This window comes from Petaurus breviceps, unplaced genomic scaffold (genome assembly GCF_028583685.1).
Source record: "Petaurus breviceps papuanus isolate PSGF00001 unplaced genomic scaffold, PetGlider_PUasm1.0 38, whole genome shotgun sequence".
Taxonomy (NCBI): domain Eukaryota; kingdom Metazoa; phylum Chordata; class Mammalia; order Diprotodontia; family Petauridae; genus Petaurus; species Petaurus breviceps.
Window position 1 is genome coordinate 105,174,205 of NW_027186304.1, and position 23,276 is coordinate 105,197,480.

A 23,276-nucleotide genomic window follows, 5' to 3' on the forward strand; every position below is an offset into this window, starting at 1 on the left:
AATAGTTTTCTTAATTTCAATTTTATTAATCTCTCCTTTGGTTATCAATATTTCTAATTTAGTATTTAATTGGGGATTTTGAATTTGTTCTTTTTCTAGGTTTTTCAATTGCATGCCCAATTCGTTGACCTCCCTTTTCTCTAACTTAATCATGTATGCACTCAGGGATATAAAACTTCCCCTAAGAACTGCCATTAATGCATCCCACAAATTTTGGTATGTTGTCTCATTATTATCATTCTCTTGAGTGAAATTACTGATTGTTTCTATAATTTCTTGTTTGACCCACTCATTCTTTAGGATTAAATTGTTTAATTTCCAATTAGTTTTTAGTCTGTCTTTCCATGGCCTTTTATTGCATCATGATCTGAAAGGGATGCATTTAATATTTCTGCCTTACTGCATAGAATTGTGAGGTTTTTATGCCCTAGGACATGGTCAATTTTTGAGTATGTGCCATGAACCGCTGAGAAGAAAGTATATTCCTTTTTATCCCCATTCAGTTTTCTCCAGAGATCTATCATACCTATCCACTCTAAAATCCTATTCACCTCCTTAACTTCCTTCTTGTTTATTTTGAGGTTAGATTTATCAAGTTCAGAGAGGGGGAGATTAAGGTCTCCCACTAGTATAGTTTTGCTATCTATTTCTTCCTCTAATTCCTTTACCTTCTCCTCTAGGAATTTGGTGCATATATGTTAAGTAATGCTATTGCTTCATTCTCAATGGTGCCTTTTAACAGGATATAGTTTCCTTCCTTATCTCTTTTAATTAGGTCAATTTTTGCTTTTGCTTTATATGAGATAAAGATTGCTACCCCTGCTTTTTTTACTTTAGCTGAGGCATGATATATTTCACTCCAGCCTTTTACCTTTACCCTGTGTGAATCCCTCTGTTTCAGATGTGTTTCTTGTAAACAGTATATTGTAGGATTATGATTTCTAATCCATTCTGCTATCCATCTCTGTTTTATGGGAGAGTTCATTCTGTTCACATTTACAGTTATGATTATTATCTGTTTCTTTCCCTCCATCCTATTCCCTCCCCTGTTAATGCTTATATTTTTTCTCCTTCTCTCCCTTCCCCTCCTTAATAGTTTTCCTTTTGACCACCACCTCCCTCAGTATTCCCCTATTCAGCTCCCCTCCTTTTTCCTCCCCTTCCCCCTTACTTCTTCCCTCTCTACAATGCCCCCCCCTTCATAGCCCTTTCCCACTCCTACTGCCTGTAGGATATTTTTATACTTAATGAAGTATGTTATTTCTTCTTTGCACCAAGAGTGACAGGAACAAATCTCATGCAAAGCTCCTCTCCCTCCCCCCTTTTCTCTAATGTGATATGTTTTGCATTTCTTCTCCATAGAGTCCTATGCTTAACTGGTTGTTATTCCCTCCTTGCAGCAGACCCAAGGAGGGAAAAGCTCATATAATACTCATCTCCCTCCCCTCTTTTCCTCTGCTATATTGTTTTTATGCCTCTTTGTATGGCATAATTTACCCTTTCCACTTCATTCATTCCTCTTCTTCCATTGCAGTCCCTTTGTAGCCCTTAATAAGATTTTTTTAAATCATCATTTTGTGTATTTTATATTCATACCCTCTACTGGTCTATAAACAGTTTGCTCTTATTAAATAACAGGGTGTGTGTGTGTGTGTGTGTGTGTGTGTTCCTTGTTTACCTTTCTATGTCACTCTTGCATCTCGTAATTGGAGGTTGAATTTTCCATTGAGTTCTGGCTTTTTCATCAGGAAGGTCTGGAAATCTGTTATTTCGCTGAATGACCATCTCTTTGCCTGGAAGAATATTCTCAGTCTTGCTGGGTAGGTGATCCTTGGTTGTAACCCGAGCTCTTTTGCCTTCTGGAAAATTGTATTCCACTGCCTCTGATCTCTCAGTATAGAGGCTGCCAAATCCTGTTTGATCCTCACTGTGATTCCTCTATATTTGAATTATTTCTTTCTGTCTTCTTGAAGTATTTTCTCTTTTATCTGGTAGTTCTTGAGTTTGGCCACAACATTTCAAGGACTTTTCAGTTTGGGATCGCTTTCAGGAGGTATCCGGTGTATTCTCTTGATTTCTATTTCACCCTCAGTATCTCAGGGCAATTTTCCTTAATGAGCTCTTGGAAAATGTTGTCCAGGCTCATTTTTTTCATCATGTTTTTGTGGTAGGCCTATGATTCTCAGATTATCTCTCCTGGATCTGTTTTCCAGGTCAGTTATTTTTCCATTGAGGTATTTTACCTCTTTTTCTATTTTTTCATTCTTGTTGTTTTGTTTGACTAATTCTTGGTTCCTCATAGAGTTATTTGTTTCAATTTGGTTGATTCTAGTTTTTAGCAAATTATTTTCCTTGGTTAGTTTTTGGAGCTCTTTTTCCATATCATACACTTTTCTTTTTAAGGAGCTGTTTTCTTCATTATAATGTTTTTCTAATTCTGCAATTTTGATTTTAAAAGAATTATTCATTTTGTCTTCTGTCTCTCTCATTTGGTTTTCAAAGTTCCCTTTGAGCTCATCTAGGAGAGCTTTCTGTGCTTGGGACCCCTTCCCGGTTGATGTTTCAGCTGTGGGTGTGGAGTTCACATTGTCTCCCTCTGTGTTTGGTTCTTCCCTCTGAGGATAGAAGGACTCCAGAGTCTTTCTAGTCTGCTTTCTACCCATTTTGAGTCAGGACCCTAGCCACACCCTTCCTCTAGGGTTTCCAAGCCTTTACTATTGAGAGTTTTGCCCTGGGGCAATAGTTACTATGTTTTGGTTGGGGGAGGGGGGGTAGTTGGAGCAGGCGAGGTTCACTCTGTCATCCTGGTCTTTGGAGGTCCTGATAGGGGCTTTTTAAAAAATTTCTGGGCTATGGAGTGGTAGTCCCAGGAGTATTTGCTGTCCAGGACAGGGGCCCTGCATTTGGTTCTTACCTTGCTCTTTCCCAGTCCCAGCCCTTTGATGATAGGCCTGGTACTGGCCCTTGTGGTTGGTGGGACAACTTGACCCCTAAGTTGATCAGGCCTCCTCCAGCCTGCCTGTGCATGCCACTGCCTTCTCAGCCTGCCTCTGTGTGCAGCTGCCTCCTGACCTGCCTCTGCCCTTTTTAGTTAAATTAACAGACATGCTTGCAAATTCATAAGCTCATGAGTAAATTCTAAATAATTTATCCTAGTTGGGACTTCTGAAAACAAATCTTATTCAACTTTCCATCATGCTGAAATTGATTTAATTTTTACTGAACTGTCTTCCATTAAATGTACATTTACTCTAAATGAGATTAGATCATTTGATCATGATTAACTGCTTTTCTTGGAGATTTTCTCCCATTCAATAACCGGCTTAGAATTTTAATGTACTTTTTACAATATTTAATCTAAAGTTTTCATACTTAATCCATCCCCTTTGACTAATGAGAATTGTTGATCTTGATATATGATCATTTTCATGTCTTCAAACCAAGCTATCACCGATCATTGTATCATTTTACTTTTATATCTAGTTTCATTTTTTATTTTCTTAATATTTTGTCATTTTTAATGGTTTTCTTTGATTACTACCCAGATTCTGATCTATTTCTAAAGAATTTTCTGACATCTGAAGCCTAAATTATTTTATAAGAAATTCAAAGTAATTTAATCCATTAGAAGTATTTTCTTTGTGTTTAGTCTCATCCTTTTAGTGCCTATTGTACGTTATATATAGAACTTATTTCTGTTGTATAAACTGTGCATTGTATCATGATTTTAAATTAAAAGGCAGCTACATTTAGAGAAGCCAACTTAGGTTCAGTTCAACCAATAATTAATAGTTAAATCTCTTGTGTTTGAGGCACTGGGGATGCAAAGACTGAAATGCAAAACAACTCTTGCCTTTGAGAAGCTTAAATTCTACTAGGGCTACAACATATAGAAAACTGAAATGAATGATATCTTGAGGAGGGACGGAGTACTGTCAGCTGAAGGAAGAAAGGTTTCCAGTCAGGGAGAACCACTCTTTTTTTTTTTTAACTCTGAATACAGAACTCCTTTATTGATTAATTTTATTTTAACTAAGTTAGACATGTACTTTTCTTAGATGGAAGTAATTTCCCCTCAGATTGTTTTCCCGTATTTTGTAATAACTATATAAGTACAAGATGCACAGATTTCTTATATTAGTCTGTAAGTGCCCTAATGAGTAAAAAATTTATTAAAACTTAAGCTGCTTATCATTAAATAGGGCAATTCAAGAAAAAATTGCCTCATTCCTCAAACATATGTTTTTTAATTAATTAATTTATAATTTATGAAATAAAACATGCATTTCCATAACATAGTGTAATAAGAAAGCTGATTGCACTTGAAATTGCAAATTTACTATGTATAACTTGCTATTCCTTTTAAATATACAGTAAAGTTATCATATCAGTTTCTTTTTTTTTTTCTCCCTCCTCCACCTCCAGCCCTAGAGATGGACACCATTAGATCCATTAGACACAAATAGATGTGTTTATGTATGTGTATATAAATTATTCTATACATTCTTCAATCTCCATACATTATCATTTCTTTCTCTGGATGCAGATAGCATCTTCCTTCACTCTTAAAACAAGTTAAATATTAAAAAAAGAAGTTAAATATGATATGAATGTGACAAGGAAGTACATTTCAGCAATGGGGGACAACCTGTACAAAGGCTTGCAGACGGAATTATCAGTGATCCCTTAATTGCAAAATCTAATAGCCTTTTCTCAGCCTTCATCCTTTTAGATCTCATTACAGCCTTTAACATTGCCAGTCCATCTCTCTTCCTTGATACTCTCTTCTCTACAGGTTTCCGTGATACTACACTGTCTTCTATATTCTGTCTGACTGCTCCTTTTCAGAATCCTTTGCTGGATCTTCATCCAGGTCACACTCATTAATCATGCTCTGTCTTGTGTCCTCCTCTTTTCTCCCACTGTACCTTTTCCTCTCTATACTCTTTCACTTTGTTGATCTCATCAGCTCCAATGGATTCAACTCTCATCTCTATTCATTTGATTCTCAGTTTTATTTTTCAGCACCTAATATCTTTCTCCTAACTTCTAGACTCATCACTCCAACTGTCTTATTATCTCAGACTAGATGTTCAGTAGACATCTTAAACTCAACATATCCAAAACTGAACTTACCATCTTTCCCCCTAAACTTTCTCCTTTTTTAAATTTCCCTATTACTCTCAAGGGTACCACCATTCTTCTAGTTACTTGGGCTGGCAATGTAGGTGGTGTTGTTGACTCCTCATTCTCTCCCCAGCATCATATGCAGTCTATTTTGTTTAAGTTTCCTTCTTTTCTTTGACCCTCCAAGCCTAGTAAAGACTCTCATAACCTCACACTCATACTATTGCAATAGTCTGTTAGTTCATCTCCCTGCCTCAAGTCTCTTCTTACTATGGTCCATTTTCCACTGAGCTGTTAAATTAACCATGTCACACACATCCCTTCTCCCATTCAGTAAACTCTAGTGGCTCCTTATCACCTCCAGCATCAAATATAAAATCCTCAGTTTGGCATTCAAAGCCCTCCTCAGCTTGGTTTCCTTCTCCATTTCCAAACTTCTTACATTTTACACCTTTCCCACCTCACCATATTTTCTGCAACCCAGTGATAATGTCCTTCATGCTTTTCCTCCCACAAAACAACCCAGATTCTGACTCCATATATCTTCATTGGCACCATCAGTGCCTAGAGTTCAGTGCTAGTCCCCCATGCCTGGAATTTTCAACTTCCTCACCACCTCCTTCTGGCCTCTCTGGCTTTCAACAAGTTTCAAATAAAATCTCATGTTCTCTGAGACTCTTTCCTGACTCTTTACACCCCAACCCATACTCCCCTAATGTTAGTGCCTTTGCTTTGTTGATTTTCTGGATTTTACCTTGGATATATCTTGTTTGTACAAAATTGTTTGCATGTTATCTTGCCTATTAGAGAGTGAGTGTCTTGAAAGTAGGTTATATTTATTGAATTTTTGTCCCCAGTGATTAGCATAATGCCTGGCATATAGAGAGTGCTCAAGAAATACTTATTAACTGAATTTGACTAGAATATAGTATTTGTTTGCGAAGTAATATGAAAAAAAATATTTTAAGGTAGGCTATAGACAAATTGTCAAGGACTTTAGGTGACAAGTTAAAGAATTTTTTATTTCATCATAGAGAGACTAAGGAGCCTTTTGGTAGCTTGGGGAATAGATTGGAAAAGAGAGAATCCATAAGGTAGAAAAACAGTTAATTAGGAGGTTATTACAGTAGGCTAGTGGAGATGTGATGAGGGCCTAAAAAAGGTTAGTGTGTGGAGGGAAGAGGTCAGATGTGAAATGCTGTGGAGGCAGAATTGACAGTACTTGGCAGCTAACTATATTTAGGGAATGAGGGAAAGGAAGAGTTTAGAAGGACTCTTGAGGTTAAAAACCAATCTCAGAATCAAAATTAGATATTGGGAACACAACATTCTAAATGGTTCACTTGAAAAATGAATATAAGCATCCATTTTTCAAATTCAGCTCCAAGTTAATTTGTTTTCATTTTACTTGATATTTTTTAAAAGGCTGCATAAATCTGGACTTCATTCTTATTTTTCCCTCAATCTTATATAAATATTATACTCAACCTATCAACCAAATGGAAATATTTTTGGGTAGTATGTGTTTTGGAGCCCTTAGTTTTTCTTAGAAATAATTATGGAGGGGCAGCAAGGTAGTGCAGTAAATAGAACACCAGCCCTGGAGTCAGGAGGACCTGAGTTCAAATCTGGCCTCAGACATTTAATACAAAACTAGCCATGTGACCTTGGGCAAGTCACTTAACCCCAATTTCCCCTCTCCACAAACCAAATAATAATAATAATGGGGTATTATATAAGCCTTTTTTTATACTATGTTAGTTGCTGATATTTAACCAAAATCTCCCTCTATTTTAATCTGAACTTCAGTTACTAATGATTTGAAATGTCATTTGCCAAAAATATAAGAGATAATTCTTATTTTCTAAATTCACTTTTGTGTGTGTGTGTACGTGTATGTGTCTAATCTTGAATCACTTTCACCTATTTTACTTTTATGTTCTAAGGCAAAATAACTGTTTGTCATAGAATAATTTGTTTTGGTTCTGATTTGAAAAAATTTCCAAATTAAAGCTAACCGTTTATTCTTTGATTTATTTTTCTAATTATGATCCACTACTCAAAGGATTTAACTTGAAGATTGCAGATGTTCTACAAAGGTAGTTTATAAGAGTTAAGACAAGTTTTGAATTCTGTATCCTTTGGACTGCTTTTTTTCCCCACGTGATCTTTTTTTTAAGCTTTCTATTCTCCCCATGTTACCATATAGAAATATGTGTGTATATTATATATATATATATATGTATATGTATATGCGCAAAATAAATTCCCACATTGGGTATGTAAAAAGAAATGTTTCAATCTGTATTCTGAATTCATCGCCTCTCTATAAGGAATGTTTCATCATAAGTGAACTGAAATCCTTGTTGATTGTTGCATTAATTATAGTTCTTAAGACTTTGAAAGGTGTTTGTCTTTCCTATATTGTTGTTACTATATTCACTTTTCTCCTGATTCTACTTACCTCATTCTGTATGGGTTTATATAAGTCTTCCAGGCTTTTCTGAAACCAGTCATACTTCCTTAGAATTTGTCTTGCTTAGTACCAATCCTTCTTTTAATATATTCTTCCTTATTCTTCTTTCCCTTCTTTTCCTCTTCTGTTTACCTGTTGAATGAAATGTATTTCTGTATCCAATTATATGTATTTTTCCCTTCTTTGACCAGTTCAGATGAGAGTGAGGTTCAGGTGCCATATACTAACCCCCCCCCCCCCCCCCCCCGTTTATATAGATTTCTACTTTCTCAGCCGAATTTTGTGACATAATTTCCCTCATATTTAGTCTCCCTTTTCTCTGCTAGAATATTGCTCATCCCCTCCCTTTTCCTTTTTCTTTTAAGATCATCCAAGCATAACAGAACCACTTCTGGGCCCTCGTCTAGATCTTCCCTGTAGGTATCCTGGTGACAGTAGAGCTCAGAGGGAATGCATGTGTCATCTCACCATATTAGGACATAAATAATTTTGCTTTGTTTAATTTGTTATGATTGTTCACTTACACTTGCTTTTTTGTGTTTCTCTTGACTTGTGTTTGAGCTTCAGAGTTTCTCTGTAGCTCTAGTCATTTTATTAGAATTGTATGGAAGTAAGTCCTCTATTTCATTAAGAATTCTTTTCTTTCTCTTGTAAGATAATACTCAGTATTTCTGGGTAAATTATTCTTGTTTGTAAACTTATATCCTTTGCCTTCTTGAATATTGTATTCTGAGTTCTCTGCTCTTTTATGGTAGTTGATGATAAATTGTATGTAATTCTGACTGTGGCTCTTCAGTACTTGAATTATTTCTCAGATTACTTGTAGAATTTTTTTTCTTTGACATAAATTTCCCAGGCTTTGGCTATAATTTTCTTGGGATTTTTCATTTTGGGGTTTCTTTTAGGAGTTGACTAGTAGCTTTTTGTGTGTGTTTGTGCTTTACCCTCTGGTTTTTAAGAATTCTGAGTAGTTTTCTGATTTTTTGAAATATTATGTCTAGCGCTGGTTTTTTAAAAATTATGATGTCAGGAGCTCTTTTTTTCAGGTAGTCCAATGATTCTTAAATTTTCTCTCTTTAATCTGCTTTTCAGGTAGGTTGTTTTTGCTATGAGATAGCTTACACTGTCTTCTATTTTTTCAGTCTTTTGACTGTTTTGTTACAGTCAGTTCTTCTATAACACTTGTTTTAAAAATGTAAATTTGTTTCAATGTGGTTGACTTATTAGGAACTAATTTGTGCATAACAGTTTTTGAGTTTGTTTATACATAATTTCATACAAAAGAAATGTAAAAACATAGAAAATCTTGCTATTTCACAATAATTCAAAAGTTGGCACCCTTCTAATACTTCCACATGCAAACTTCAGATCTTTTTCTTTTTTTTTTTTTTAAAGCAATTGGGGTTAAGTAACTTGCTCAAGGTTACATGGCCAGTTATTTCTGGGTGTGGTGCTGAGTATCTGAGCCTGGATTTGATCCAGGTCATCCCGACACTGGAGCCGGTGCTCTTACTCGCTGAGCCACCTGGCCGCCCCTAAGCAATTGTGGTTAAGTAACTTGCTCAAGGTTACACGTCCAGGTGTTTCTGGGTGGGTGCTAAGTGTCTGAGCCTGGATTTGATCCCCAGGTCATCCCGACACTGGGGCCGGTGCTTTTACTCATTGTGCTACTTGGCTGCCCCACTTCAGATCTTTTTCAAGGTAAAGTATCACATTTATTGTATATCTTCTAATGCAGTAGTAGCTGTAGAGGGAAGTGGACTGGTAACCTTCAACTATTGGCCAAGCAGTACCTGAGACCTTGGACCTGTCACTATTTACTGTAATGTTTATGTATTTCTTAACCATTTAGCATATATAAAACTGTGATACCATTTTTATTAGGTCCCTGTCTTTTTTATGTGTCATTGATGAAGTTTTTGAGTTCTGCGCCCCCATCTGTCTCATCAGCCCTGCAGTTTTATTGCTAGATTTGTCACAGCAACATATGTCTCATTGTAGCAAACTTTTATGTTTTGTTATCTCGTGGAATTGTTATTTGGTCAGTTCTAATTTTCTGGGAATTTTTTAGTTCGGTAAAGTTTGTACTTCATTTTCCAAGTGAATTAATTCCCTTCCCTGTTATTTCTATGTCCTAGAACTGGGTAGTGAATCACAGAGCTAACAGTTGTCACCAGTTCCTGCTCCCTACATAAATTTAGACCCCTCTGAGCTGTATTTTGAACCATTTTTTCCCCTAATGCTTAGTCTCTCCCTGTGCTGTGTATCCATTCTGGGCTAAACCCAGTCTCCAGTGTTTGAAGACTATTCTGTCTTTTTTCTCTCTGCCAACCTTACCTGGAAACATGACTCCTTGTGATTTTTTTTCTTGGATTTTGCCATTAGTACACAGGACTGGTGCATTTTCTAGATCTGTTTAGAGGAATTATGGGCTAGAACTCAACTGTACTTCATTCGGCCTCTCCACCATTTTGTCTTTTCCTCCTGTTTCACATGATCTTGATAACAAGATGATATTACATAGTAGTTTCTTTTGTGAAATTTAAGATACTATTTTGAGTTTATTTACTCCAACCTTGCCATTGCTTTAATACCTTGGATATTTAATATTTGCTGTTTACAGGTCACAAAATTCACTTCTGAAAAATGGATTCTATCCATATTCTAAAACGGGTTACCTGTTTCGTGGTTATGTCATACACTAATGGTGAGCACACTGTTATTTGCTTCCCTAATTGGCTTTGATCTGCCATGATATTTATCAGTCTAAGTAATGAGTAATGAGAAATCATCTAGTCTCTTCTGCTTCAAAGTTGAATATATAATAAATGCTGTAGTCTTTTGGCCATCTGTTCCTATTTTATCACTGCGTTAAGTTGTGGTGATAAAAATAAGCCCTGCATCTTTTAATGGCTCACCATTCCTGATTCCAAATTCCAAAAGATTCCAGCTTTCAAATTCCATGATTCATCCTTTAATCAGTATATATAGATTTTTTCCTAGTGATGAGAGAATGAAGTGGGTAGTTCAATTTTTCCTTCCTAATTAACTTTAATTAGTACATCGCTTAGGGTGACCAGGCACTGTGGATAGAGCAATGGCCCTGGAGTCAGGAAGATCTGAGTTCAAATCCAGCCTCAGGAACATGCTAGCTATGTGACCTTGGGCAAGTCACTTAACCTCTGTCTGCCACTGGAGAAGGAAACGGCAAACCACTCTAATATCTTTGCTAAAAAACCTTAAATCAGATCATGAAGATTTGGACATGACTGAAATGACCGAACAGCAATAAACATACATCTCTTCTTAATTGATGGTTGTATTAACTGATGGCAACTAGTGACAGAGTGGGTAGAGCACTGGGCCTGGTGTCAGGAAGACCTGAGCTCAAATCTGACCTCAGACACCAGCTGTGTGACCTTGGTAACCTCTCTTTTACCCCAGTTTCCTCATTGTAAAATGGGTAAAATAACAGCACCAACTTCCCAGGGTTGTTGTAAAGCACTTAGCACAGGACATAGTAGGCACTACATGTTAGTTATTATTACTGTTCTTGTTATTATTGTTATCTGATCTGGACTTCTGGATCGCATTCCTCTGTTTCTAAAACCTGTAGTTTATGAAATAAATTATCTTTGTATTAATGCATTCTCAGTGAAATAAAACTCTTCTCTTTATAACCCTGTTATGTAACCATATTATCTATTACTATTATTATTATTATTATTATGTCACTACATTTTACAAAAAAATCACCAAAAAATAGCGGCACAATACAACTACTAGGTCCTATATCCCAACGAGATAAAAGAAAAAGCAAAAGAACCTATTTATATAAAAATGTTTACAGCAGCTCTTCTGTGTTGGCAAAGAATTGAAAACTGAGGGGATTCACATGAATTGGGGAATGGCTGAACAAGCTGTGGTTGTAGGATCATGATGGCATACTATTGTGCTATAAGAAATGGCAATCAAGATGACTGAGAAAAACCTGGAGAGACTTCTATGAACTCATACAAAGTGAAGTGAGCAGAATCAGGAGAATATTGCACATAATAAGAACAATAGTGGAAGGTGATCAATTGTGAAAGACTTAGCAGCTCCGATTAAGAAAGTGATCCAAAACAATTCTAAAGGACCCATTATGAAAGATGCTATTCACTTCCAGAGTGAGAACTGATAGATACAAAGTGAATAATACTTTTTAAAACTAACTTTATTTTTATTGTTTTATTTTGCATTTTCTTTTGCAACATAGTTAATAAGAAATATGTTTTATATGACTTTTCATGTATAATTGTTTGCCTTCTCAAAGTAGGGAGAGGGACAGGAAGGTAGAGAATTTGGAACTCAAAATTTTTTAAAATGAATTGTTGGGGCGGTTAGGTGGTGCAGTGAATAGAGTACCGGCCTTGGAGTCAAATCCAGCCTTGGACACTTATCACTTAACTAGTTATGTGTCTTTGGACAAGTCACTTAACCCCAATTTCCCTGCCTTCCCCCCTGCAAAAAACCAGTATTTTTAGAAATGAGAGAAAGACCCATATGTACAAAAATGTTTATAGCAGCTCTTTTTGTGGTAGCAAAGAATTGGAAATTAAGGGGGTGCCTATCAGTTGGGGAATGGCTGAACAAGTTGTGGTATATGCATGTTATGGAATACTATTGTGCTATAAGAAACGAGGAGCAGACGGTCTTCATATTTACCTGGAGAGGCTTAAAAGAACTGATGCTGAGTGAGAAGAGTAGAACCAGGAGAAATTTGTACACAATCACAGACACAACGTATGTGTGATGACCAACTTTGATAGACTGGACTCTTCTCAGCAATGCAGTGATATGTCAATCCCAAAAGACTCATGATGGAGAGAAATATGTGCATCCAGAGAAAGAACTAGAAAGAACTAAGTTTATATCCAGGTGGAAGCAAAATACCTGATCTTTTTCCTTCTCTTATTTGATTTTTGTCCTCTTTACCATTTTTCATTCCAGCTGGTACAATCCGTCCTTATAACCTGACTTATGTATAATGTGAAAGTATTTACAGATCCTAAAAAAAAAAAATCAAAAAAACCCAATTTTTTTTAATGAATTGTTAAAAAAAAATTTTGCTTGTAATTGGGAAATGTTTAACAAATAAACATTTAAAAATAGCTGCAGTTAAGATTTGAAATGGGAAAAAAGAATAGTTGGGATAGATTGTATATTTTAAAAAATAAATGCTATGACTTAATTTTTCAGTTGACTACCCTCTTTATGAACAGATGTTCTAATTAAGTTATTCACTTAAAATGCAAATAGCAAAATAGTGATTGAATTTTTTAAAAAGTTTTTTTTAACTTATTCACACCATATAGGACTTTTTCCAGTCTGCTAAAAGTAACCAGTCTTTGTTCTCAAAATTAAATGAAGAGAAAATAGTGCTGTTCTTGCATTTACTGGGAATAGACACCAATGGGCATGCTCACCGACCATCATCAAGGTAATTTAAAAGCTGTATTTAGTTTACTTTGACCATCTTGAAGGATAGTGGCAACTTTTTTTTTTAACATGTGTAAATGCTATATTGGACAGCTAGATAGCATAATGGATGGAGCACTAGGGTCAGACAGACCTGAGTTCAAATCCTACCTCAGATACTTACTAGCTGTGTGACCCTGGCCAAGTCACTACCACAGTGCCTAGCTGACAGTAAGTGCTGTATATTAGCATGAACTATTATTATTATTAGCTATTTTAGTAAGCAAAAGTAATGTGCCATATTCCACTAGAATTAAAGTCAGAAGACTTTGGTTGGAGACTTGGCTGTGATGCTTGACTTTTTTTTTTTTTTGCCTTTTGGAGGGCAATTGGGGTTAAGTGAGTTGCCCAAGGTTACATGACTAGGTTTTTTTGTGTGTTAAGTATCTGAGGCTAGAACCGGACTCAGGTCCTCCTGACTCTGGGGCCAGCACTTTACTCACTGCGCCACTTAGCCGCCCTTGATGCTTGACTTTTAGGCTAAGTTAGTTTATCTTTCTGAGTCTTGTTTTAATAGTTGTGTTATCAACTTCACAGTATTGTGAAAAATCAAATGAGAAAATAAATTCAGAAGGGCTTGGTAAAGTATAAAGCACTATATATTTAAGCTATATTACTTGTCAGTGTTGAACAGACTCTGGAGCTGTCTTACTTCCTGATGCACACTGACAGACTGGATCCCCAGAGAGTGGCCAACTCAGGCTAACAGGAATGCTGAGGGATTGGGGAGTCAGTGCATGCATCCATAGCACCCAAAATGTGTCCAGTGTAACCTGACTATAGCTCATTTGCCCCCACCCCAATCCAGTGTATTCCCTTCCTATCAATTGTCAGTTAATATTTCCCCAATAAAATTTAACCCTTTAACTTCAATTACTTTTTAAAAAGGGATATTCACTGAGAAGGTATTGCAAGAACCAAAGTACAGCAACCTGCAAACTGGGATGTTTACCACCTTGGTCCCTGGGAAGTAGATTCAGTCTTAAAGTGGTTATTACAAAACACTCCTCCTGAAAGCCTGGGGCATGGTCTTCCACAGGTATGGACAGAGTCCATGGGAAGGTGGACTCAAGCTTAGAATACACAGTTTATTAAAAAGGTAACTGACACTCCTAATTGAATGGAATTCCCTTTCTCCCTTTTTGGAGTCCTCATGAAATTCCCCTTAGGTACAATGTAGCTTTCTGTTGAACTCATCAGAGAATCCTGAAATTGAGTTTCTTCAATGTCTCCAGTCTACCCTCAGTTCCCATTGTAAACACTACCATCAGCCACTGCTGTCTGGGGACACTGCTCAGATGTCCATGAGAAGTCCACAATCTTCACTCCTTTCAAAGTTCACAAGATCATTGTTGGAGGGAGGGAAGTGGGGGTAAATACAGAGAGTGGTTGGTGAGAGAGAGTGCTTCTTTATTCTCCTCCAGTCACTTCCCTGCCAGGGTCTTGGCTGTGGAACTGTTCTCACTAACTGGACTGACCAGGCCCTGGAATTGCTCTGGTTCTAAACTAGGTTGCCAAGGGCCAGGCGTGACTGAGTCTCTTTAGCCAATCCAATACAGACATCATTTTATTTCATCTGCCCTCTGGCAGCTTTGACTCTTTAAAAAATTAATTAAGAATTTATTTCACTTAGTTTAATGTCATTGATTAATTACCTTAATAGAGTTGTTGTTACATGATAAAGGTATTGGGGGTGCGAGAGATTGATTATTTCAGTCACTCCTGACCTTTATATGAACAATGACAGTAATATAGCAAATAGCCTCGCTATAGAAGTTCATGTACTGTTATAATGTGTGTTTCACAAATGTTTGTGAATCTGATTTTATTTTGAAAAACTGAAATTATGAAATCTATGTCATCATACAACCCACAGTTTTAAATGCTCAAAGGCTTGTAACTTGGTTATGTGATGTTCTCAGAGCCTTTTTTATTCATAACTATTCCACAGTTCTAAAATTCTTTTCCTTTCCTTCCTCCCACCTCCCCATTGACATCCTGTTGCTCACTAAGCTCCACCTCACAAACCACCTACTCCATAAATTGTTTCCTCAAAACCTCCCTAAAACTGGTTGGAAATGATCTCACCTTATACCTCGTATATTAAAATATATATAGATAATTTGGTTAAATTTTATTTTTTTCAATTATCAAATTTTTGTCCTCCCTCCCATTCCTTCCTCAGAAAAAAAAAGAAAAATAAGACCTATGTGAAGAAATACCTATAGTCAAGCAAAACAAATACCACTATTGAGCTTGTCCAAAAATATGTGTACACAAATATTTGATGGATAAGTTACAGCTTCATATGATCAATTTCAATATAATTCAACAAACATTTGTAATTTTATTTTTTTATAAACACAACCAATACAGTTCAAATTAAATGGGAAATAATTTTTATAGCAAGTTTCTTTGATAAAAGTTTCATATCCAAGATGTAAAAGGAACTGATTCAAATTTAGAAGAACAAGAATTGTTCCCCAATACATAAATGGTCAAAGCACATAAATATTCAGATTTCAAAGGAAGAAATCCAAGTTATCAACAACAATTTACATCTCCAAGTGACTAAGTACAAATTTAAACAATGCTGAGGTTCTATCTCACTTCCACTGGATTGACCACGATAACAAAAAAAGAAAAAAAATCATTCTAGGGAAGTTGTTGGGAATATATTGATGCACTGTTGGTGGGCTATGAATTGGTCTAATCTTTCTGGAAAAATATTTTGGAATTTTACCAAAAAATTCACTTAAACTTTGTGTACCCTTTGGATATAGCAGTGCCCCCAAAGAGAGCAAAGAAAGAAAGAATGTTTAAAATTATGTATAATAGCTCTTTTTGTAGTAGCAAAGAACTGGGAACTAAGGAAATGTCTTCTGTCGAGGAATGGCCAAAATAATTATTGTATATGAATGTAGCAGAATATTATTGAACCATAAGACATGACAAAATGAACAGTTTCAGTGAAACTTTGGAAGAGCTATATGAACCGATGCAAAAGGAAATGAGTGGGACCAGGAAGAAAATTTCTACAATAATAACATTATAAAGAAAAATATTTTTCAATGCATTGACCAACTACAATTCTAGGAGAATTATGATAAAGTATGCTATCTCTTGGTAGAGAATTGATGAATTTGAGACATATATTTTTGGACATGGCCAATGTGGTAGTTTGCTTTGCATGACTCTATATGTTTTCTACAGAGGCTTTTGTTTGCTTTGTTTGTTTTCAGTAAAGAAGGAAGGGTTGTTGGGATATATATAAAATGCTAAATACAGAACAGACAAGCAAGACAATTTTAAAAGCTACAGGATGAACCTATTATATATTTAAAAAGAAGAACAGCTACCCATAATGGAAATTCACAGTTTCATATACAATTTCTTTTTTTCTATTCCTATATATGAATATATATGTATGCGTATATATAAAAATACACTTGTAAATTTACAAATAGAAAGTCCAGTTTTGTGGAGGGTTTTATTAAGATGAAAAGTAATAGAAAAAAAGCAAATTTTTAATCTGGTTTCCATGAATTTTAAAAAATACATAGTTTGACAATTATACTCCAACATAATTGATTTCTTTTGTAATCCTATGTATTTTACTTTATGCATTTAAAAATTTTATTCTGAGAATGACTGCATAGATTTTACCTAAATGCTAAGGGTTCTATGGCACACATGCACAAAGGTTAAATTTAGAGAAAACACTTTTACCTAGAAGATCAGAGAAGGCATGACAAAGAAGATGACACCTGATCTGAATTTAAAAAAAAAAAGGACTTCCAAAACAGATGAGGTGCAACTTTACAAACATGGGGAATAGCCTGTACTAATCCAGAAGAAATAGGATAGGAATTATGAGTTTGTGGAATAGCTAGTAGTCCAGTTTGACCAGTGTTCATAAAAAAAAGCAATGTGGAATAAAGTTGGAAAAAGTAGTTTGGAGTTAGATTGTAGAGTGCTCAATTTTGTTTTGTCTTATCAGCAATGACATGGATAGGTATGTAGCTTAAGAAGATCACTCTGGCAGCTTTTTAAAGGATGGGGGGAAAATTGGAGGCAGGGAGACCAGTGAGGAAAATATTGCAGTAGTCTAGTTATGGTAGTGTGAGTGGAGAGAAAATATATCACAAGTTTTGGAGATAGAATCAGAAGACATTGACAAAGACTTTCAAAGGTAGCAGATTTTGAAACTGGGTAACAGACAATAATGGTAACAACAAAAATAGAGAAGTTGGGAGATGGAGATAGTTTAGGGTTGAATATTAGTTCACTGGAAGAGAAAGAAAAGCAGCCACTAAGCATGTAGGAAGGAAACCAAGGGAAGAGACAGTGTCTAGGAGGGGGGAGGTGGATAATTCCAGTGGTCAACACTGTCAAAAACTGCATAAAAGTCAAAGTAGATGAGGGTGAGAAAAGAAGATCAAATTTAACAAGAGCCTTTTGGTGGCCCTTTGAAGAAAACAATTTCAGTAGAGAAGATTGTGAACCAGGGAAAGAACTCAGTGGAAAAAGGAGGTAAAATGACAACATGACCAGTTAACCAAAGATACAATGAGATGAGAAAAATGGATGAAATGAACTTTTAAGGAGAGGTTATTAAACAGTGGTGGCAAAGGAAAAGTTTAGAAAGGAGTCTGTCCACCACTCTTAATCCCGTGTGTTGGACAGGGTGGTGGGAGAAGAGAGAGACAAAACCAGTAGCCTTGGAGGAGGTAGCAGGCAAGGTAACAAATGATAAGACGTCTTTATTGGGCATCAGAAGATGTCATCAGATGTAGGGTGAAGGGGAGTTGTTTCTCAATATAGTGGGGTTCCAGAGAACAGAGTGTGAGCACAGGGAATCAGCCACAGAATCAGAGACATATCTGAGTCTCATCACTGTAGGTGTTCCCTCCAGGGGCAGATTGAAGTCCCGTTCTCCCTCTGCTTCTCAGCCTATTTAATCCTTGCCCCATTTTCTACTCTCCCATTCTTTACAGTTGATCTATCCAACATTCTGGGGCTTTCTTCTGATTCTTTTGATCTCTTATTAATACTAATATGTGACTGGATTGCTCTCTCATTTTCCATTCTAAAACAGAAAATGTTTTGTAAATTTATCCTTAATTTTGAATCCTTTATTTTTCATTTGTCTTGAGTTAAATTTGCTTTTACCTTGACTTTAAATAACATCACTGGTGAAATATAGTCATTGTCTTTAAATTATACATGACACATTTTCTACAAAGTTAGAGGATCTTGCTAGACTTGAATATATCCTGTTTATGCATATAGAAATATTACATTGAATCAGGAATACTTAATTTTGATAGGATAAGTGTTTTCTTGAAAGATTTTTTGTTCTTGGTGGTATAGAAAAAGTTTAACAGTATGTGATATAGAATAAGAATTGTGAATTTTAGTTTTTAGATAGCTAAAATTAAAAGCCTCCATTTTCCCCTAGAGACATGTTGAGAATAAAAGGCATTCAGAAATAGATTTGTGTTAATTAGCCTATATCTTTAGCCTGTATCCAAATCTTCTTTGTATTCCTTCTTTTCTTCAAGAGAGATAAAAAAAAATGTCCAACTGTTTCAGTAATCAAATTAAAGCTCTTGTTTTAAGAGTATACAGGTATGAGTATTTCAAGAAACACTGGTTACTTGTAAATGTGACGACTTCATGCCAAACCAAACAAATACTGGATTTCCTTTAGATAACTTGTAACTACATTCTTTTCTACTACTTCACAGGGAATACAAGGATAATATAAGAAAAGTTGATGATGGAGTGAAGGAAATAGTGTCCCTTCTGGAGGATTTTTATGAAAATGATGGGAAAACAGCCTTTGTCATTACCTCTGATCATGGAATGACAGATTGGGGTTAGTCATCTTAAATTCTAAATTTCAAATGAACAGAGGGATTGAGGGGGTATTTTCTATAGTTTACAAAGGTCCTATTATTTAGACCATGGCAATATTTCAGAGTCACTTTAATTCCTAAGTATTTGAGTGGTGATTTCTGCAAGTCAAACAGCTTTCATTGTAAAATAGAGAGGGAGGGGCTTGTGCCTTTCTTGTGTAACTGGTCTCTTGCTTGGCAGGGATAATGTGAGAGCCAAATAGCTTTCTTTTGTGAAGTAATAAAAGGTTTTTGGAAATCAGAGAACATATGACTACTATTTTGGTGAATTTGGTAAGAAACTTCATTGTATAGTTGAGGTGACTTCTTGTCTAAGCCCATCCCATTTCTTTGTAATTTCAGTTAAATTTGTCACTTCATAGACATTTATGAAGTTTGGACTGTAGGAACTATAAAGAAGGAGTTAGAGAGTATAGTAGTATCATAGATACTCCCCCAAATTTTGGACTGGCAAGTGGAAAACAATGAATAAAGTACTTTTTCATTGACATTAGACTGAAGTTTGATGCTGCTGCCACTGCTCTATCTTACTATCAGATATTAAAAAGAGGTAGAAAATAATAATATTGATGAGAGGGTAAAGATAGCTGTGGAAAAATAGGAGAAGGGATTCAGTTGTAGGTATAGGGAGTAACACCTTTCTTTAAAGAATTAGTATGGACAAAATGCTGTTTCTGCAAACTAACTCAATAAAATTTTGATGCCAGGTTCCAAGAATCAACTATGACAAGAGGATGAATGAGTGAATGAAAAAGTACTTAGTATATGGCAATCATTATGCTAGAGTGGCATTTCTTTTGGGGGGTGTAATGCCAATGCAGTATTTACAGCGCTCCCCCATCACAATAAAGATCATGACTATAAGTATCTTATGACGTTCGCAAAATATACCAAACTGCACATAAGAGGATAGAACTGAAACATTTATTTAGACTCCAGAAAACCGAATCCCAAAACCAGTAAGCCGATTCTATCATAGTACCAAAGATATTCAGAAGCCATAACACTGAGAGCCACAGCATCCTTCAGCCTTCTCACAAACCAATACAAAATCAATATTTACTCACAAACCTCTTTTATCTTCTAATGAGCGTCCTCTCTCTAGCTCTGACCAGCTTCCTGTGGGCTCTGCTTCCCTTCAGCAGACTCCTTCTACCACAGGCTCCATGTGACTACATTCAGCCTATTCAGGGGCAGAGTTTATCTTCACAGCAGGGAAGCTTCCTGTGGGCTCTGCTCCACGCTTTAGCAAATTCCCTCCATCACAGGCTCCATGTGAATACATTCAGCCTATTAGAGGGGAAGTTTTCAAACTACCCCCTAGGTCTGTTAAGGGGCAGGGAAGATCTTCAAATTCCCACTCTCATTACAGGGTGTTAGAGGGAAAAATGATTTTTTAATCAGAGTTTTTTAGCCTATTCCATGAAAATAAATGTAAGGATGCAGGTGAGAATTTTAGACAAACTGTTTGAATTTCTTATGAAAAGTAAGTGAGCTTTTCTCACAAATTGATATCTCTGTAGGGTGTTACATTTTGCCTTTTAATTTTCCTAGGATCCCATGGTGCTGGCCATGCCTCAGAGACTTTAACACCTTTGGTCTCTTGGGGAGCTGGAATCCGTTATCCACAGCAGGTGTCAACCCAACTCTTTGATGATGAATTTTTGAAAGGTATGAGAGTATATCCTTAACACATTTTAAGATAGCATGATTTTAAAATAAGACTTCACAAAATTTAGGCTTAACGGATTATACTTTCATTCAAGTTGTAGTTGCAAATCACCCATTTTTAACTTAAATGTTCAATAACTGTTTCCATTGATTGAATGCCAAACAGAGGATTTTACATTTGCATGTAGAGGCCATAGGGAGCCACTGGAGCTTATTGAGAAGAAGGAGGTGGGCGGTGACATGATCAGACTGGGACTTTAGGAGGATCACTGTGGTAACTGAATGGAGGATGGACTGGACTGGAGAGAGATGAGCTAGTCTGATCTACCTACCAGCAGGCTATTTCAACAATTAATGTGTGAAATGTTGAGGGCCTGCGCTAGAGTGGTGGCAGTGGTGGAGGAGAGAAGGGGGGGCATCTTTCCCCCCCCCCCCTCGACCTGGGCTTTCACTGGTCAAGGAAATTCCCTCTACTAATGCAGTATAGCAACTTTTAGTCTTAGGAAGTTGCCTAGGGCACTGATAGATGAAATGAGTTGTCAAGGGTCACACAACCAGTATGTATCAGAGGTGAGACTTGAATCCAGCTTTTCCTGACTTGGAGGCCATCGCTATGTCTAATGTCGTAATGTATATATGATATTAACCATTAGCACACATTTTCTTTAGTTTCTGACCACTGAATTTCAAAAAAAAGTTATTGAAAGTTTTAATTGTGTTTTTTTTTTTTCATAAATAGGGATTATATATTACAGAAATGGGAATAAGCATTCTTTATTCATCAGATGGCTTAAATATGCATTTTTGTTATTAGACTAGAAACATTTAAATAGACCTGTTACAATTTGAATATTCTTCACATTATCAAAAAGAGTTCAGCTTTTTGGGCATTTTCATTATTTGTACCCAATATCCTTGAAATAATGGAACAAAGAATATTTTTCATGAAGATGTTCTCAATCTTAAAAGGAAATTTCTGAGTGCAAAGGGTGTTAGATCTCATTTCCTATTACAATGTAGAGACAATTCTTTTTTAAAATAATTTTATTTTAGACTTAAAACACCAGTAGAGACTTAATTCTTTTTCGCTTTTTTTTTTGGAGGGCAGTTGGGGTTAAGTGACTTCCCCAAGGTCACACGGCTAGTTTTTTTGTTTGTGTGTTAAGTGTCTGAGGCCGAATTTGAACTCAGGTCCTCCTGACTCCAGGGCCAGTGCTTTATTCACTGTGCCACTTAGCCACTCTGAGACTTAATTCTTAAGCTTAGAAATGCTTCTCTTATTATAGCTATCTCTTTGGGTGACATTTTTTATTTTTATGAATGTTCAAGTTTAGATATATGAGAATTGAAGAACGAGACTTTCTGTAATAGCAACCTAAAATATTATTTGAAAACTATTAGAGAGATAAATGTTTATGTGAACTGTGCATTGAGATAGTGTATTATCTGCAGACACCTCTAAGCAAGTAAAAGAAAATAAGAAATAAAACTACCATAGATTCAGGCATATGGAGTATAGAGTGTAACTAGGAGATTGACTTGAAGGTCAAGGTTAGCATTGTGCTTTCTCTCCATAGATTCAATAATTTTATGGAGCAGCAATGTACCTTAAGGGATTTTTTGGCAACTGCTATTATTACTTCCCCATGACCTTTTTATGTATATACTTCCCTCTTCTCTATTCTTGCCTTTTTCACTGTGTTTACATATTAAAATATTTATCTGAAAGCAGCATACATTTGAAAAACTCAATGAACAACAACCACAATCTCAAAAAAAAAAAGTTCTTGGAGAAAAAATAGGAAAAAAACAGGTGGTACTAGGAGATGACTTGAGTTCTGTTTCTTGTCTTACAAAATAATGAATGTATACATATATAGATATACATATCTATATATTTCATGTCCCTCTCTTTTTGTTTTATTCATTCATTATACAAACATTTATGAAGTACCTAATATATTTAAAGCACTTCTTTGGCACTGGACATACAAAGATAAAAATTAACCAATCTATGCAATCAAAGAGCTTGCATTCTCCTGGAAGGGATATAATAAGAACCCAGAGAGGTAAAACACAAGATGAAGTGACCAATTCAAAGGAAATGTTTAGAAGTTTTGCATTACTTGTTCTGGGAACAACTAGTAGTCCAGTCTAGCTGCATAAGAAAACATGACAAAAAGTAAAATGAAATGACACCAAAAATGTAGCTTGTACTCACATAGTATTTTATCCTATAGGCAATTGGGAACTTATTCTTTTTGAAGTAAGAAAGTGTTATAGGATCCATGAGGAAGTTTACTGTGGCTGCTATGTGGTGGGTGCACTTTGGAGAGAGAGAGATGGAATTGTGAATACAGACAAAGGTATATAGGGGATATTTTGGGAATAGAATTGTTAGCAATTAATTCAGTGTCTAGGGTAAGGGGATAGATACAGGACAGTGTTTGGAGAATATGTAAGGGTACAGGAAAAATTTTAAGGACAGGGGAAATCTGAGTCTGTTTATAGGGAAGGAATGAGTAGGGAAAGAAACCAAAAGAAATTAAAGATGAGATGAG

The 23,276-nt window shown here is 35.9% G+C and overlaps 1 protein-coding gene across 3 annotated transcripts in view; it reads left to right on the forward strand.

Moving 5' to 3' along the window:
- PIGN (phosphatidylinositol glycan anchor biosynthesis class N) overlaps positions 1 to 23,276 on the forward strand; it is a 226,101-nt gene that overhangs the window by 59,238 nt on the left and 143,587 nt on the right. For 2 of the 3 annotated variants that reach the window (XM_069100249.1, XM_069100250.1), the window contains exons 7-9: positions 12,961 to 13,085; positions 18,874 to 19,004; positions 20,599 to 20,715. In XM_069100249.1, the coding sequence (XP_068956350.1) occupies positions 12,961 to 13,085; positions 18,874 to 19,004; positions 20,599 to 20,715 (373 nt within the window). The remainder of the gene's footprint in view (positions 1 to 12,960; positions 13,086 to 18,873; positions 19,005 to 20,598; positions 20,716 to 23,276) is intronic. The other variant, XM_069100251.1, reaches the window with a different exon arrangement.